Source organism: Balearica regulorum, chromosome 5 (genome assembly GCF_011004875.1).
Source record: "Balearica regulorum gibbericeps isolate bBalReg1 chromosome 5, bBalReg1.pri, whole genome shotgun sequence".
Classification (NCBI taxonomy): domain Eukaryota; kingdom Metazoa; phylum Chordata; class Aves; order Gruiformes; family Gruidae; genus Balearica; species Balearica regulorum.
In genome coordinates, this window is record NC_046188.1 from 37,193,935 (window position 1) to 37,211,438 (window position 17,504).

General features: G+C 40.9%; 2 protein-coding genes across 5 annotated transcripts in view; one reads left to right on the plus strand and one right to left on the minus strand.

Moving 5' to 3' along the window:
* VTI1B (vesicle transport through interaction with t-SNAREs 1B) overlaps nt 1-17,504 on the plus strand; it is a 27,937-nt gene continuing 10,433 nt past the window's right edge. Inside the window, exons 1-8 of one of the 4 annotated variants that reach the window (XR_012835684.1) lie at nt 108-344; nt 4,536-4,594; nt 5,808-5,999; nt 7,339-7,512; nt 9,396-9,457; nt 10,530-10,806; nt 12,703-12,821; nt 14,727-15,097. Coding sequence is in view for 1 of the 4 variants with exons in the window: in XM_075754191.1 (XP_075610306.1) it covers nt 230-344; nt 4,536-4,594; nt 5,808-5,999; nt 7,339-7,512; nt 9,396-9,457; nt 10,530-10,626 (699 nt within the window). In the remaining 3 variants the exon portion in view is untranslated. Of the gene's footprint in view, nt 345-4,535; nt 4,595-5,807; nt 6,000-7,338; nt 7,513-9,395; nt 9,458-10,529; nt 15,098-17,504 lie in introns of those variants that run through there. The other 3 variants (XR_012835683.1, XM_075754191.1, XR_012835685.1) reach the window with 3 other exon arrangements.
* ARG2 (arginase 2) overlaps nt 10,904-17,504 on the minus strand; it is a 23,106-nt gene continuing 16,505 nt past the window's right edge. The window contains exons 5-8 of the mRNA XM_075754189.1: nt 13,939-14,033; nt 13,699-13,803; nt 12,175-12,311; nt 10,904-11,231 (exon numbers count right to left, since the gene is read on the minus strand). Of these exons, the coding sequence (XP_075610304.1) occupies nt 11,026-11,231; nt 12,175-12,311; nt 13,699-13,803; nt 13,939-14,033 (543 nt within the window). The 3' untranslated portion in view covers nt 10,904-11,025. The remainder of the gene's footprint in view (nt 11,232-12,174; nt 12,312-13,698; nt 13,804-13,938; nt 14,034-17,504) is intronic.

A 17,504-nucleotide genomic window follows, 5' to 3' on the forward strand; every position in this document is an offset into this window, starting at 1 on the left:
AACGCGTGTGGCGGCCCGTTCCCACGGGGAGCAAGCCGCAGCGGGCTGCCCGCGCCGCTCCCGCCGCGGGGCGGTTTTGCGGTCGGGCGGCGTTCAGGGCGCCCGGGCTGCGCTGGGGGAGGCCCAGGCCTCCGCCGATGGCGGAAGTGGCTCGGTAGCCGCGGGGGGGGGGGGGGAGCAGGGGGAAGCGGTAGCTGTCGCCGAGCGTGGCCGGAGGCGGCTGTTCGCCATGGCGGGCCGCGGCTCCGGGTCCTCGGAGCACCTGGAGCGGCTGCACGAGATCTTCAGGGGATTGCACGGAGATCTGCGGGGAGTCCCCGAGCGGCTGCGGGGCAGCGCGGCCGGTGAGGCGGGGGCGGGCGGCGGCCGCCGCTCCTTGTTCCTCGTGGGAGGACGTAGCGGTCGCGGGACGGTGCGCCGGCAGCGGGCTGGGCTTCACCGGGAGCGGGGGCTCGGGTCTGGCCGTGCTTTCCCTCCTCCCTGCCTGGGGGCAGCTGGCCCTCCGGCTGGGGCTTCCCCGCGGGCGGTAGCGGGGCTCGGGAGGGCCGTCCCGGGGGCTTTGGGATGTTTCTCCGTGCATAAACCTGGTTTTGCAGCCGGGAGGGCAAAGTCCCTGTGCGGGGAAGGAGTTTGCCGAGGGAATTGCAGGAATGTAGCGCGTCGCTTTCGGTAGACACCTCCTTGGAGGGGGCTGGTGGCTTTGCTAGGTCGGGCTTTACTGCGCCTTATTTGCCGGCTGCTGCTCTGTTCTGGCAGCTTTGCTCTGGAGCATTAGGCCTGGTCGTGCAAAGCCCCGACTCTGTAAGCAGGGAGGCAGGTGCCGTCGCTTTACTCCTCTGGGGCAGCTCCTCTTGTCTGGCAAACTTCACCTCCGGAGCTTCGGCCTCGTCCCTGAGGAGGAGGAGGTGTGATTGGGAGGTTATTTCGTGCTGGTTTGGGGTGAACTGCCTAAACTGCAGTGCTTTGGGGTTTTCTTTTCTTTTTCTTTGGTCATTGTTGGACTCTTGTTTAAAACCTCATCACCAGAATTAAAAGCAGTTTTTGTTATGACAGCTGTCCCCAACCATTTGTAGACTTACTGGAGAAGATTTTCATTTTAAATTACTGTTTTAAAAATCTGGTTTGTGCACTGCTTACCCACAGACAAGAAAAAACTATCTATCAAGCTACACAAAGTTATATTAGAGGCAAAACCTGATTTTATGGATATTCTTTATATCATACCAGTTGGTAAAACGTGCTGACAGAACACTTCTCTGCAGGACTTGGCATTGTACTCCTTATTCAGTTCTTATACTTGGCAGTATTCTGAGAAATGGAAAGGGAAGTGATCTGACAAGGAAAATTTTAGCAGTGTCACTGAATCTCTTTGATCAAATACTTCCTTTGTATGAGAAACACGATACATAGTGATCCTGAGCTGCTGTAGCTAATCTTGGGTTTTGTACCACAAGAATGAGTAAGGGCTCTCAGCCATGTTCTGCGATAGTCTTGTCATTCTCCCAGAATGGATCACTTTTAGGTGTTCAGGTGTCATCATAAAAATGGTTTGTTCAGAATATACCAGTCTATGCTAGACAGCACAGGCTATGAAAAGCTTAACGTTCTGTTTCTTACCTGGCTTGCCATTTAATAATGAGTTAAATTCAGGGGCACAGTCCTCATCATCAGCATTTCCAGAAAGGTTGGTACAAGAAAGATGTTCAAACTTGCAAATGACAGCTTTCTTTCAAAGCTGGCTTAACTTCACTAGCAGTCAACAAAAATGAAAAGCATAAAAGATACAGAAAGGAGAGTGGTCAATTTCTTGGTGAAATAAAGCTAGTCTTGGGTGATGAATTCTGAGCAATGGGCTTAAATGGAGTATTTACGGGCAGCAATTTTTGCAATGCGTATAGATTTTTTTTTTTTTCAACAGATTACAAATAATTACAAACTGATTTTTCAGACACGCTGTGAAATTTTAATATGACTAGTCTTTAAACTTGTTACTGCAAAAATCCTGGTAATATTTTCAGAAAGTATATGTGAGAGAGTTTAAGATCAGTCAGGAATTTGTCTATCTGGTAGAGGCATTCCACTCTCCTAATGTGCTTTGTTTGCTTCTTGTACTTATGGGCAGTGGGGTATATCTTTATTTTTTGAGTTATCTGATCCTGAAAACTTCAGGAGGGGATAAAAGATACCCTGCACATACTTTTAAGATGATTGGCACACTCCCAGTCTTGAGGGAAGACAGAATCTGTAGTCCTTGGGATATCTTTGAAGGGCAGAGGTTTGGAAATGCTGTTCCACTCTATATAAACAAACAAGATAACAAATTCCTAGCTCTAGAAACAAATTTTTTCCTTCCAAATTTGTAAGAAGGCATTTTAAGCAGCCTGGATCAGTTTCAAATATAGATACTTTCCTCTAATTCAGTTAGCTGTACTTTTCGACTGAATCTATTTCTAACTGGTTAGAAATAAATCAGCTAAATGTTGATGAGCATGTGGGTAATGTTACTGTGGCTTAGGTACTTTTTACTTTTACTGCGTTAAAAAAGTTCTCTCAGTATACTTTGAGTCACAGTTTAATGTGGAGTGATATGAATTAAAGTGCTCAATGTATTTCTGGCATTTCAGTTAGGCCAGATCCAATATGATGCTTTCAGGCCACATTGCCGGATTTGTTTTTGGCATATAGACAAAAAAAGTCCGAAGCCGTTGCTACTTGACTTTTGGAAACCAGCATTTCTTTGGCTGTTCGTTTCTAAGTGCAGTGTTGTCTTAATCTGCTTGGGAGACACAAAGAAAGTAAAATACTGCTTTTTCAGCACTGCACCGGGTTTCAGTTAGTTTGAGACGGCGGTTGTTGTAAGAGGGTGCTGCTTAAATCGGATTAGTGAAATGACCTGTGTGAAACAAAATGTTGACTTCTGAAGGCTGTTTTCCTGCACTTCATGTCCATGATTTCACTCGCAACCCAGCTACACAAATAATTGCATCAGCACAAATATATCTGATGGCAAATCATGGAAGAACTTGAGGAGAGTGTATTTAGGAACCTCAGAAGTCAGCATTTCCTCCTGAATAAACCGGGATGTGAAACTGCATTTCCTGATTCCAGCTAGTGTGTAATATATTAACAGTCATAATGTAGCTTAGTCTGCAATAATTCTGTGCTACTTGACACCACAGCTTCTTGTTAGCTCATGGGTTTTAATTCTGTCTTAAGTTCTCTAAGTTCAAATTCTGGGACTTAATATGAATTTGAACTGAAAAGGAAAGCCTGCAGCTTAGGCGTGTCATGTATATGAGAGGAGCTATCTAAAAACGTTTCGATTGCTTCACTTTTTTTTTCCTATTCTTTGTTGAGAGCTCAGTGGTTTAAAAACTGCTTCTTTTGCAGAGGACCATATTTACAAAAAGTATTATGAAGTAATTTTTTTACTGCAACAATGTTTTCATAATGTCATCTTTAATTTTGTCTTTAATCAAATTAGAGAGGTTTTACCAAGATGACTGCATTTTTTTTTTTTGCAACCCAAAATTTTATTAAGACTGAATTATTCTCTTTTGAGAGAGATGACTTAGGCTAGTGCATATTTATCAGACTTGTGATAGAATTTGGTTTCATTTGCAGTACTCTACAAGAGTCCTCTGGTGGCCGTCTTCAGAGCTTTTGCAAAAGCTTATAAAATGTATCTTTTTGCTCCATAGAGATAAAGGGAGTTTCAGAATTATGCTTTCTTTGATTGTGCATATTAGAGAGGTGTGAGAGTTTTTTAACACATGCAAAATACATGTCTTAAGGTTTTGTTTAAAAATAGAGTAACAATGGTGAAACCCATTCCCTAGCTACAAGGATCTTAGCAAATGACTGTCTCAAACAACTGTAATGTATAGTGGTGTTGGCTGATTCAAACAACTGATGTCATTCCAGAAGAGGGAAGGTTTGGGGCATTAATCTGTGAACCTGAGGTGATATCTTGATGGCATCTTTAATCTCAGAGTACTCTAGAATGCTTATCCCTTTTACCTAGTTACTTCATGACCACGAGAATGCAGAGTGCCCTATCTGCCAGGAACCTCAGGGCTCACTTGGAAATGTAAATTGACTTGATATTCTGTTCATATCCAAATTGTAGTTTCAACCTTCAGTAATCTTGCCAAAATATGTGCAAGAAATAAATATTTATGAGCTGTTTACCAGCATGTCATCTTTGTTATTCTTTCATGTTAAATGTTTTTCAAGATGCAATTCTGACAGTGGAGATTGGAGGATAATAGTCAGAAGAAATATTTCAGGTTTGAAAAACGATTTGTCTACCAGATGTAGTGGCCAGCATTTGGAAGGGTGGTTTCTGCTCTCCCCCCACCACCCCCTTCTGAAAAGTTGTTGTAAGAACAGGCTGTTCCTGTTTGCGGTGATTTTTGACCTGGTGTCTCTGTAATCAGCCGTCTGTGGCAGCTTCCTTGTCTGTAATGGATTGAGTTGGCATTCTGTTGTCATTTCTCTATAGTTTATCTGACATACTACCTTTTCTTTCACAGAGGAGAAGAAAAAACTAGTTCGAGAATTTGATGAGAAACAGCGTGAAGCAAATGAAACGGTAAACACAAGTCTAGGCTGCTGGCCTTTCTGAACGGTTGAAATATTGATGCCTTAAAAAGGACAATACTTCCAAATTTTGCTTTCTTTATGGATCCTATTCTGGCAGGCAGATATTGTATTTTTTAATGTTTGATTAGTTGATCTGTTAGGCGTGTCTGTGTTTGTCAAGTTTGTTGTATCTATCTATATACATATACAGCTACAGACAAATATTTTTAGATGTGTTTGTGGGTTTTTTTGAGTGCTCGGTTTGGATATTGCCTTCCCTTTCAACAAAGGAGAGTGACGTGCAATTAAAATCACTAGAGATTGTAGGGACGACATGTAGCGAATCTGCTGGTTTTTTCTTTTTTTCCCTACTGTCTTTCTTCGTGTTGGTCTTAACCCATCTGATCTTTCTATAATAATCTGATGGTTGATTATCAGGCACCTTGAATATTTGAAACCTCTGTTGTATGGGCTTCCTGGACAGCAGGTGACATGGAGCAGCAGAAAGAAACCCCATGTGACTTGTCTTTTTAAGCAAGACGTTATGGATTAAGCTTTCTTTTCATATTAATGTTCTATTTGTTAGGATGTTTTTGAGTCACAGCTGAACGCGATGCTTTATTCCTCGAACTTACTGGGTTTTGTTGAGGTGTATCTGTGTAGGTGATGTATGAGATGTAGAGCTCGTATTGTGAGTGAGCTCATTTGGCAGACAGCTTGAAGCATTGTGTATTTGTAACAGCTGTCATTAAAAGTTGATGTGAAAATTCACACATCCAAAATCTCAGGGTTTACAAATCCTAACTCCATTTGCCATGCCCAGATGTTCAGAGGGTGAATTTAGTGGCCGGCCTGCCTGCCTCTGCAATAGATCTCTAGTGTATAGATACGATGAGAAGCTGGTACCCATCCTATAAATGCTTAAACTGTATGAAAGTGAGAACTGTGAATTTTGAAGTTCTATAGTGATGTTTCAGAAAAAATCAAGTATTTAAGCTTGGCAATTTTTATTTTTTTTTTCCTTGAGGCATTGTGTACATGAAAATCTACGTGGGCTAAACAGCATTAGGTAGAATGGTGTACTTGATACTAGATGAGGAGAATAGGGTTTGGGGTTAATCCCCCTCGCCCAATCCCTTCATCTGGTGGTGAGTTTTGAGTATAGCTGCTGCTAAGAATAGATTTGGTGCTTTAAAAAATAAACACCTTTTCTTTTGTTAAAGCTGCGGGAAATGGAGGAAGAACTGAAGTACGCTCCTCTGCCTTTCCGCAACCAAATGATGAGCAAAATCCGGGCGTACAGAAGAGACCTCTCCATGTTCCAGAGAGAGATGAGAAGCACAGATTTGGGATTGGGCCCTGGAAGTCATGGCGATATAAAATACGGAATCTTCTCCACAGAAAATGAACAGAGTGTGAGAATTAGATATAAATTTTATTTAACATTGCTGTGATTGTTTAAAGACAGTATTCCAGATGTGTTATTTACAGTGTTTCTACTTTAATCCACTTAGCTTCCCTGCTTGTGTAGCTCCCTGTATATGTAACATGAGTATCTCAGGGAGGGGAAAAAACACCCAGAACTCAAAGGAGAGCTTTTTGTTGTAAAACAGAGATATGAATATAATCAAAATGGAACTCCTTGAATGCCATGCAGTTAGTAATTTACACAACGTTCTGTACTGAAATGCTTTATTTAATCATTGCCCTACAGCAGTGAAAACACAAAAGTGATGCTACTGACTGAGAAGAGAGGTCAACTGATCTAGTTTTTAGTCTCCAAAACTAGCAAAGTGTGTGAATCATGCACTGTATAGGTTCCTTGGTAGAATTATCTTTTTAAGCAATCTCAGTGGAAATAATTTCAAGGACATATAAAAGTCATCCTCTAGCACTTTGTTCACTATGGATGTGCTGCTGCAGTGGAAGAAATACACCAATTTCGTTGTTTACCAGATACACTTAGATACATATATCTGAGCTAGTGAGTCTGAATCCGCTTATTATCTTCAAAACGCTGTCATCTGTACAGAAAGTTCGTGGAGGCTGGCTTTTTGTTTGTCTTCCTTAGATAAGGAAAGTTTGAGGGAGGCTCTTTCCTTAGTATCTTGTTCTGCACTAGCTTGGTAAATTTTTGTGTTTGATTCCTCTTGATTGGTTCCTCTAAAACCTGAGAGCAGGGTGGTAGATTAGACATTCTGAAGCTTAAGAAAATACTTTATTTTGAGCCACCTTTTGGCCCCAAGGTCAGCAAACATTTCTTATCCTCTAGCTGAGGCTGCTGGCATGAAAAGAGGATCTTTGTTACTTAGCAGTCCATCTGTTAGCGCTGTTTGTTCCTAATCCTTTTGACTGTAAGCTCTTAATGATTTCCCTGGCAACCAACTGTGAAATCACAAATAAGACTATAGATACCAATGGAAGGACAAGTTAGCACCTGGAAAGCAAAGAGATTGTTTTCGTGTAAATGTTCTTTGATGGAAAAGTAGATTGTTGCAAAGACGGTTTTTGGTAACTGTGTTAACTCTTTAGCTGTGCGTCCTTCTTTTTCAAGGTTCAACCAGATTTGGCCATAATCTTACAATGTGAACAAGAACTCTTTCAAAATTAACTGGGCTGCATCAGTTAACATAAGAAGCATGTACAGCTAATACAAATGGATGGCCTACGGAGTCACGTCCTAACTTTTTAATATGTCAGAAGCCTAATACCTCTGCCTTTGTGCTTAATAGTTAAGCATATGTTATTTTTCAGACTAATCTGCAGTCACAGAGGGTGCTGCTTCTCCAGGGAACAGACAGCCTGAACCGAGCCAGTCAGAGCATTGAGCGTTCGCACCGAATTGCTGCCGAAACAGATCAGATCGGCACCGATATAATTGAAGAACTTGGGGAGCAACGGGAGCAGCTGGAACGCACCAAGAGCAGAGTAAGCAGAGAAACCGTGGGCATTGTAGTAAAACAACTTGATGTTAGCTTGGTGGAAACTCTATGCCAGTAATGACTCTTGGAGACCTCCCTAGACGTGGTACTCCAATCTACGTTTCTGCAGACCAGATCCAGGCTGCCATGTTTCTATGCTGCACTCATAAAAGGAAAATAATTACTGTAGAAGGGCCCAAAGGGTAATGGCCAAATGTCTGCTGCTGTGTCTGTGCAAGATCGGATAGTAGAGCTATAAACTTGCTAAAAACAAATAGCATTACTGAAAAAATTACAGATTTTAAAAAAATGCTAAGGAGTAGCCCACCACTAGGTTACTAGTAAAGGTTTAGATTTGAGAGTCAGTTAGCACGTTCTTCTAATGAAATGAAATTTAATAGAAGCTTGGTTATGTAGTAACTAACCTTCCAATATTTATAGGTTAGCTAAGGAGGGAAAGTGGTGTCAGACAAGATGCTTGTTCTTCATCCTTGGGTCAAGGAACTCTGCTTCTACTGTGATAGCTTTAAAAAGTAGTTAATTATTTGTTTTGTTTACACACATTTACAAACCTGGTAATTCGATTTTTGAATTAACAAACTGATGGGATTTTCTGTGTGTACAAGGGATCCTCAGTGTAAAGCTTTTAGGTGAGTGACTTGCAGGGGCGCACCAAGTTTGGCAAGTAAGCATGCTCAGCCAAAATAAAAAACAAACCCCTTTTCTTGGGAGTTACCTCTACTCGTTGCAAAAAAGCCTGTAGCTTTTTCATTTAAGTAACTTTTTGATTTCAGTCAGAATTTGATTTGCCCTGCTCCCAAATTTGGGTTGAAAAGCAGGAAAGAAAATGTGATCTTAAGGTTTGTAGGTATAGTTTTTTTGTCTGTTGTTTTTCTAATTAAAAATATTGCAGTCCTTCAAGCACGTCAGTCTGTCCAGAGATTGTTCACGAAGCTGTGACATCTGTTGTGAACCTCTTAGGCATTGTATTGCTGCATTGCATTACCCATACATTCCAACTGGAAGCAAAGATGGGAAATCTAGTATGCTTTGAATGGACTTGGTAGTTTTCTTCCCAGCTTGGTCCAGTCCGTCTCAGTGTAAAAAGTAATGTACCTATGGAGCCAGTTGAAGGCAGTGGCTTAAACTACAGAGGAATTGTGCAGGCAGGTGTCTGTGGTGGTAGGTGACCTGGCTTACCTTCTGCTTCCCTTGGAGCTTTGGAAGTGGAATAGCGAAATCTTACCTGGAGACCTCCAGTGGCCGTACATCGTGAATCCTGACTCTGTGAGACAACAGCTTTTTTAGTTGTCAGTAACCTCACTTAATTACGTGCTGCTTAATAGCTGACTGAGAAATACCTGACAGATTATTTCTGAGCATTATAAAGCAGAAATAGATTATCTGTTAACAGTCCAGAGCTCATACCCACTGGGACACTTACTTAGACCTGTCAGTGCAACACAGTTTGTTCTTTGCTAGAAACTGAACAGCATTTCAAAGGGTTCCAGATGTGTGCTGGGGAGTGTCAACACATCGGTATCATTTTCTTCTGGTGTCAACAACTAGAATAATGAAATTTAATGAAAGGAGCTACTACCAACTTTCTGATACTTGTAGATTAACTAACTAAAGAGCCAGAAAGTGATCCTAAATTGCCTATCTTTGTATGTAACTACGGCAAAGTAAATATGGAAGTTCTTTCCTCCTTAGAAAGGAGACAATGCTTCCAGCTTGTACTGTGTGTGGAGAACAATGTTGTCTGAATTTTCAGAATATATGATTAGCCTTGGTCCCATTATTAATTGTAACATTTCAACACCATTTCAACATCTTTACAGAGTTGCTGTATACTTGTTCAACTGTGATATCACTTTTGTTTCTTCTTAGTTGGTGAATACAAGTGAGAACTTGAGCAAGAGTCGCAAGATTCTACGTTCTATGTCCAGGAGGTGAGTAGGTGACTGACCTTAGAGCAGCACTCGGCAGGTAGCGTTGTTGCTGGCAGGTTTCGGGCAAAATAATAAAGAATAGGGTGTCAGCTGGAACTGCAGGGAGGTTTAGGGAATTTTTAAACAGACTGTGTGCCCCTGCACAGACCCTGATTTGGGTTTTCTCCTCCCTGGTAATTACTTAATGAGTACAGGCAGTTGAACACTACTGAAGTTGTGCTGCTCGTTTAGGGTAATACAGGGCTTTAACCATCCCGCATGGTCAGCTGTGGTGAGGACGTAAGCGCAAGTTACAGTGAATTGCTAATAGTAACTTTAGACGCAACTCCTTGTTACTCAGGTTGGAAAAAGCTGTGCCACAAATCACTGCAGCATTAAGTGAGTTAGATGTCTGATGACACAGACAAATCTGGTTAGCCCATAGTAATACCCTAGAGTGAGCAGCCCGATTGTCATATGAGAAACTCTGAGCCTGACCGTACACTATTTTGATGACTAAAGTCTTGGCTGCTTAAGTGTATTTACAGGTTCTTAACGATGTGGTTTAATTATCCTTGTAAACCAGTTCATGAAGGATATTGCCAGTAGGTACTTGGGGCCTAACAGCTTTTCCTTTATGCCCGTTGCTAAAGGAAGTTATGATAACTAACTCACTCAATTTTCAGGAGTAAAAGTACATCATTCTTTTGGGATTTGATAGTTTTACCTCAATGACAAAGTTCTAAGAAAAAGCACCACAACATGGGTTTTAGCACAGGAGTTCAATTGATATTGTCCTCTTGGCTTAGTTGAATGAGTAGGCACACATAGAGCAGAATGATCTGCCTTATGCAGGGTGGGAGGAGAGCAACAGAACTGCTACTCTTGAAGCAGAATTTCCAGGAAAATGTGAGTAGGAAACTACTGAGTTTGTCCCTTCCTGCTTGTTAAGAGCTATTGAATAGCACTTTGGGGTTGAACTGAAACAGGGACTATACTTATTGAAATTATCAAATTGTCTAGAATCTGCTTAAATAATCACAGGGGAATAAAGCTATCTTGGATTTCAATTTTTTTTATTTTTTAACTCTAGAGTAACCACTAATAAGTTGTTGCTGTCAATTATCATCATCCTGGAACTAATCATCCTAGGAGGTGTGATCTACTACAAGTTCTTTCGCAGCAGATGAATCTTCATGACCAAGATGAGCTTTTCCACTGCTGAGGAACTGGAGGGGCTGTCTGTTCCCTTTGACTGCCTGAGGATTGAACTGTCTCCTGAGACAGCATGTTCAGCTGAAACTGTACTGACACTAGAAAGACACAGAATGGGAGTAGAAGGAAAATGCAGAGGCAGACTTGAACTACTGGTAAGATTAATAAGAAGGTAATAAATATTTTATTGTCTCAATTTGTATATACTTAACTAAATGAATAAATTTTGGTATGTAATAAAGTAGCCACCGATCAGTGGAAAAGCTAGTTTATTTAAAAATTGAGAAGTTAACAGTATTTGCCAAGTGTTGACTATCAACTCAGGTGCCTCAGCAGAGCTCTATAATGTCCAGTGTACGCAACAGGTTGGGTTCTTAAATCCTCACTTGCTCTTCACTGTCAGATTCGTCTGGAGAACTGGGTGTTGGGAGTTCATCAAAAGCAGTGTGTGCTCCTTCCCTTGTCTGCCCAAAGCATGTTGCTATCACGTCCACTGCAAGACTAGCAGTTGCATTCACTTCCTCTTGAGAAGCTCCAAGCAGTGGATTGACTTCAACCATGTCTACGGCTGAAAGCATTCCTGTGAAAATGAGTTACAGCTTTGTTAGCATGAAAAAGGGTAAAGCCTCTAGCAGGGTTTCTTTTGTGGCCTCTCATTCATTGCAGCAAGGCTGATATTTGAGCTTGTGACCTACTCTACCTCTTAGACAAGTAAAATTGGCTCTCAAGTGAGGGAGGAGGTTATCATTCTTAGGTGCAAGTTTGTGGTTTTAATTTGGTTCTTTCTTACATTGTCACTACCTCACTCATTCATGCTTTTAGCATTCAGGAAAAATAAGTTTGATGTTCCATATATGCTTATGACAGGAATGGTTTTTACGAAAGGACTGGTTTGTTAAGCTTGTTTTCTTCCAGTCCAAAAATTAGGGGATATAAAATAGTCTCACTTAGTATTTTTTGTCATCCTCTTCAGGATTCTATTGAATCTGTTGTCTAGGTGGTATCTTTTTCCATTCTTTTACTGCAAATAACTCATTGTTTAAACACATTAAATAAAATCTCCATGGCATAAGGAGGTAAGTCCTCATATATTGAGTCAACTTCAGTATACTTAGGGAAAGCTCAATTTGTTAGACTTCAATCTTAGAATGGAACTTCAGACTGTTTAAAATTGTTTGCATCTTTTTTTTTTTTATTCTAGATGCCCATTTTTACATCTCCCCTCATGTGTCTAGGAATAGGGGACAGTATTGTACAAGATAACCAAGTAATTTTTGGCATCAGTTGTTAATATATTAATTACGTATTTCATTTACTTTTGGTAAGTTGTTGATGGTTAAGCTGCTTCTGACATGTGCAGTATTGCCCAACCATAAGACTTTTTTCCCTTCCTGAAGGTTGAATTGACTTTGTAGGCACTTTAGCTTTGACTACATTTATTAGCTACTTACACAGGAAAAACATAACTAATATATAGTTTGTCCTGTCCTCGCTTAGGCCCAGTACTGCTGGTTAACTCCTACCTGTGTTGTGTATTTCCTCCGTGATGTACATGCCTTCTCTGTAAGTTAATCCACCTAGAACAGGAGTCCCAGTTGCTGGAGCCAGTGAAGGATCAAAAGCATCAATGTCAAAACTCAGGTGAATTGGTCTCTGTCTCCTGAGACAGAATAAAACAAGAAAAGCAATCTCAGAACCTTAAACTTTTTCTACATGTACTTCCTACTGTCCAGGCTGATCAGTGAAGTAGCAGCATGCTCCATGATGTTAAAGGTCCCCCTTAAGTCCTATACCATGTCTTATATGCACTTGGAAAGGATTTTTTTTTTTTTTTTAACTTTTACATCTGTGGACTCTGAAACATCTCTTTCCCCAGCACACATCAGGAAAACAGAAGTTCGTCTTCTAGTTTCACTGAGCAGCCACTCAGGGTGCGATTTGGCTGAAGAGAAGTACTTTAGTTCTAACCATCGTATCTGGTATTTGTCTCCTTAGTTGGAAAAACGTAGATAAATGTATGATATAATCCAGCCTTTTCTCCTTTTGTACAGAAGGCCAGGGTGAAAGGCTGAAACATTGATTTGCATGGCATCTAGGATGAAGGAAGCATGAAGCTTGAGGATTTCATAGACAGCTCATCAAGATGACTGGGGCATTCTCCATTTTTCAGGTCAATAGTTGAAGGTTGCCTCCAAACTCTGCTATGTAAGCCTAGTTGATAAAAAAGTGAAGGATAATCTCAAACCTAAAACGTTAGTTAGTTACTACATGAAGTCTGGCAGCTGTCACTCAGATGACCTATTGAAGTGGTAGACTTGTACTTCCAACTAACTGCAGGTGCTCAGTCAGGAGAAACATCTGGATTAGCAACTTCTTTACTTGGCCCAGCTGCAGCCAGGAAGGGTGAGCACACGTTTAGATACAACAGCATGCAGCACAGACACCCAGACCATGTTCTGCTCACAGGACTTGGTTCTACCCTGTGGTGAGCTGTTACCCTTTCTAACCCTGATGCTCTCCCTGTAATCCCAGACTAGCACTGATTTGCTCCCTGATCTGGTTCCCCAAACCTCAGCAAGGTTAGCAAAGATGTCAGTGTTGAACTTAAGTAAGAGTGGGTGCAGTGAACTGAAAGTAGCGGTTGTGGTCAGGACAGCATTCTGACGCTTCTATCTCATGTACTAACAGCTGAATTCAAGTTACTGTCAAGCTGCTATATATGTTTTTAAAAGTATAATGTATACCCTAGACTTTGAGTTGATTCAAACACCTTGTCAAACTGCAGAATTCCTCAAGAAACAGAACAAATCATGTAAAACAGCTACAACTGTAGAAACTAATGTAACTCTTTGGTTTTTTACTGAACACTGTGAAATGGTTCCAGTTCAAGATGTGAAAGTCGAGGACTAAAGTCAGTGGTAAGACTTTACTGAGCAGTGTCACAGTTCTGTTAGGCTGCCTCACAGCGACACTGATATCCATTTAACTTCCAGGAAAGTAGACAGTCAACAAGTGGATGGTAAGATTATCAGATAGTAGTTTGTTACCTGCCCATCAGTTGTTCAAATGTTCTTTCCATAACTTTCTGAATTCCAAGGCGATCAATATCCCTCATGGAAAAATACTGGATGTCGTAGTTCTTCAAAATATAGCTGTTAAAATAAAATTTTTGAAAAAAATCACTATTGGCCTAAAGCTAAATCTAGCAACCCTTGTGACCAGCCAGATGTGGAAAGGAGTTAATGATTTCAGCCTTCACAAAAATCCTTTAATCTAAATCAACTTACTATTCAGCAGGATCCACATCCCTCAAACCAATGTATACAATATCAGATGCTGAAAGGCAGGGCTTTAGCCAGGAAAAGCCAGGAAGTTGTGGTACCTGCAAGCAAAGGTTTGGTATTATGTTAGTTAATGACATATATGGGAAACCTGTATTTAATGCTTCCCTCAATACTTTATTTATAGCATCCTTTCTGTGTCTAAACAGAGAAACTTGAGAGTTTGGCTTCCTGAATTAATCAGTCCTTACCTTTGTCATACCATTTTATCTGAGTTGAATGCTAGCAGATGAAGTTTTTAGCTCCTCTACATTTTCCAGTTTGAAGGGAAGAAATAAAAAGCCCGAGCCCACAAGCAATAGGTAATTAGCATCAGTGCATGTAAGGGGGAATGATAAACTAGATACCCGGATGGAGATCACTTACACAGTGTATTTAATGGTAATGCTATGCAACTTACCCAGTACATCATACTTAAGTGGGAGAACAAAAACCAAGGCACCTGTGCCTTTCTAGGAGAATCACTAAAAGGTCATGTAAACTTTGTTGCAAAAAGAACATTAAAGATGCACAAATTCCAAGAGGGAAGTTAAAAAAAAAAAAAGCTATGACAAGAAGTTGGGCCTCCATTCCACACTGGGATACATCATACTGGTTTTTAATGTAGAACTGAAGAGAGCAGCTCTAGGACAGCAAATTGAAGATAAGCAATTATAAAAATCCTTCAGTTAGTAATATCTACTAATTTTAGGAGTGCTTTAAATTAACGAAAATGTCTCTTCTTCCTCTCCCAGCTCTGAAAATGGCTACAGCCAACACAGCTGTCAAGCAGCAAGAAGGCTTTGCTTCCCTCTTATACCTCTCAATTACTAATTATATTCTAGTTACAACATTTGGATTTGTTTCTAAAGGCTCACACACCCATGGCTAATTTAATTACCTTGGGATTAAATAAGCACATATGATAAAAGTATTTGTTACTCTGGGGCAATGACCTGAAACTTTTCTGCAGTCATGAATTCAGAAGAGGGGTAAATGAATTGGAGTGTTGATAATGTTGACAATATTGTCAGATACTCTCTAGTATCATTGATTTAGTAGATTTAATACTACCCTTTTTAACTATACCTTTTCGTCTTTAAATAAAGAAAATGGCATGCCTTAACTTCCTTTGGTAGGCTCTGTTTTTACCTTCTTGCACTAGAAAAGAGCTGCTGATAGTAAAGTCACACAGGCATCAGAAAAAGGTGCAAGCATTTTCATGGGAAGTTATTAACAGCAGGTTATGAGTTGCGTTTGAATGGTTTCAGGAGCCCTGACACTAATGGTCTGAGGAATGCCAGTCAAAGGATTATAATTTTAAAAGTTTTTAAAAAAACCCTAAAGTGCCACCTTGCTTTGAGGAGTACCAGGCACTGCTCCTGTGAAGCTACCTGGCCCAACATGACGGCCTGTGAATGAACCGTGCAAGCAACACCAGGGTTTTGTTCTACGGCAACCTGGCCAAATGCTTTATTTCATAGCTAGATGCATCACTTTTATACTTCATGTTGTCTGCTACATGGGGACGTTTAATTGAGTAGAGCATTGACCAAGCTCATTAGTGCTGGCTAAGGCATTCTGAAGACAGGGGAGATACTTGAAACAGGCCTGGGGAGTTCTTGGCAGTTGTGCTAATTTAAGCAGTTGCTGCCACATCAGTTCCACCCTCATTATGTTGTGCTAGGACTTGATGTTTCAAAAACTAACCAAGCAAAGAGACCATGCTCCTGACTCAGGTCTCATGCAATGCCACAGAAGGTTACAGCAGCTAAACTGAGTTGGTGGCACGAGGTCAAGAACAGTAAACCGATTGTGCCTCCAAGAGAGAGAGCATGTTACACCTCTACCTCTGTCTCATAGTGTCTTAACCAGGAATGAAGAACAAGAAGCCTGAAGGTGCTGGAAGAGCAGTACCAGTTAGTAGAGATGGGCAGTGAATCAGCAAGATAAAAATGTAATCATGTAGGCTATTTTGCTCTCTTTTTATATCCTCGAAGTTGTTTCTCTGTGGTTCTACAAGACAAGCTATACAGGGAGTCAAGTGCTAACTAGCCTTCCTGAGACTATTAGGTTGATGACCAGATCTTGTGACTCAGAGACAGTTTGGTGGAAGTATTGGGGTCCTCCTACAGAAGCATACACACAAATGTGTCATGGGGCAGAGGGGTTGCTCAGAAACCCCTTCACAGCATGAGTGAAAGCAAGGAAGGAGATACAAGGCTCACCGCACAATCTCTCTTGTCCTCTCACACTGCTATGCTACATACCCTTTGACAAGGTAAAAAAACCTCTTTGAGAAGCAACTGGTTAGTTTGTCATTTTGAGAAAGAGCTTATGCTTAGCAGAGTGTAGGTCTAGAGTAGCCTTCTTGCTGGTGGCAGGCAGTTTTAGGATTCAAAAAGAATCCTTGCAAAGCACTCAGGAAAGATGGACAGGGATTTTTTTTTTTTTGTCCTGTTATCAACCCAACTGCTCTACTGGATGTGAGCAAGAGAGCAAGCCATGTGCACCTGTTTGTTAGTGCATGAAGGTTCCCTCCAGTGAGGCTGATATGTAGCCACACAAGCATTGTCAAATGCATGTTCTACTACTGCTAAACAGCTATTTTAAAATCTATACTGTTGTAGAAGTGATCTTGTACCAGGACAGCTGTTTAGAGGCAGGAAAACAAACAGGAGTATACTATGGTAAGAAAAGCCTCTAAATGAGCACACACCTGTTTGTTTGTAGCTACAAATACAGGTGAGGCACTTGTGTCAGGTATTTCTGCATAGGCTCCCTGACAACTAGAATTTCAGTGGGCTTGTAATGAGATCTTATTAGCAGCACCATACCTGACTAAGTTTAGCCTAATCTTACTTTTTCTTGACTACTGCTGCTTACAAGAGGCCTGCTCCCCCACTGACCCCAGAAAGCTCACAGTATTCTTTTAGTAGCTCTGAAAAAAAAATAAAAAAAAAATACTGCTTTTCTCTGCTGCTCATGAACAGGAGCCAAGCAGACCAGAAAGCAACAATGTATATCCAGGAAATAGATTAAATACTTTTGTCTGATTGACAGAAGAGGAAAGCAGCCTTTCTCCTCTTTCCTCAGCTATCAAAGAACTTGGCTTTGTTCTCACCAAATATAAAGCGTTCACCTTAGATGAGCTCCAAAATTCACAAAATTTTCCTTTGGTCTTCCTATTTCTCCTGCAGAAGTGGGTGCATTGCCAGAAAGAAAAAAAAAATAAAAATCACCCTCTAACTTAGAGGCAAGAAACAAAAAATATGGTAACCTTTTGTATGAACCTTCTCATGTCTGGGGATATTTCAAGAAACCCTACTAATTTTGCATTACTTTGGGAATTCTAGCATGTTTGTAGAGATCACACAAGTATTATTAGGAAAGAGGAAAGTATGAAAAAGCACCAAATGACTTGTGGATGGAATTCATTCAAAAGAATTTGCAGGAGAAGAGCAGACAAGCTTTACCAGATGACAGCAGTCTTGCTATGCCAAACAGGTACTAACACAAGGGTATCTTCAATA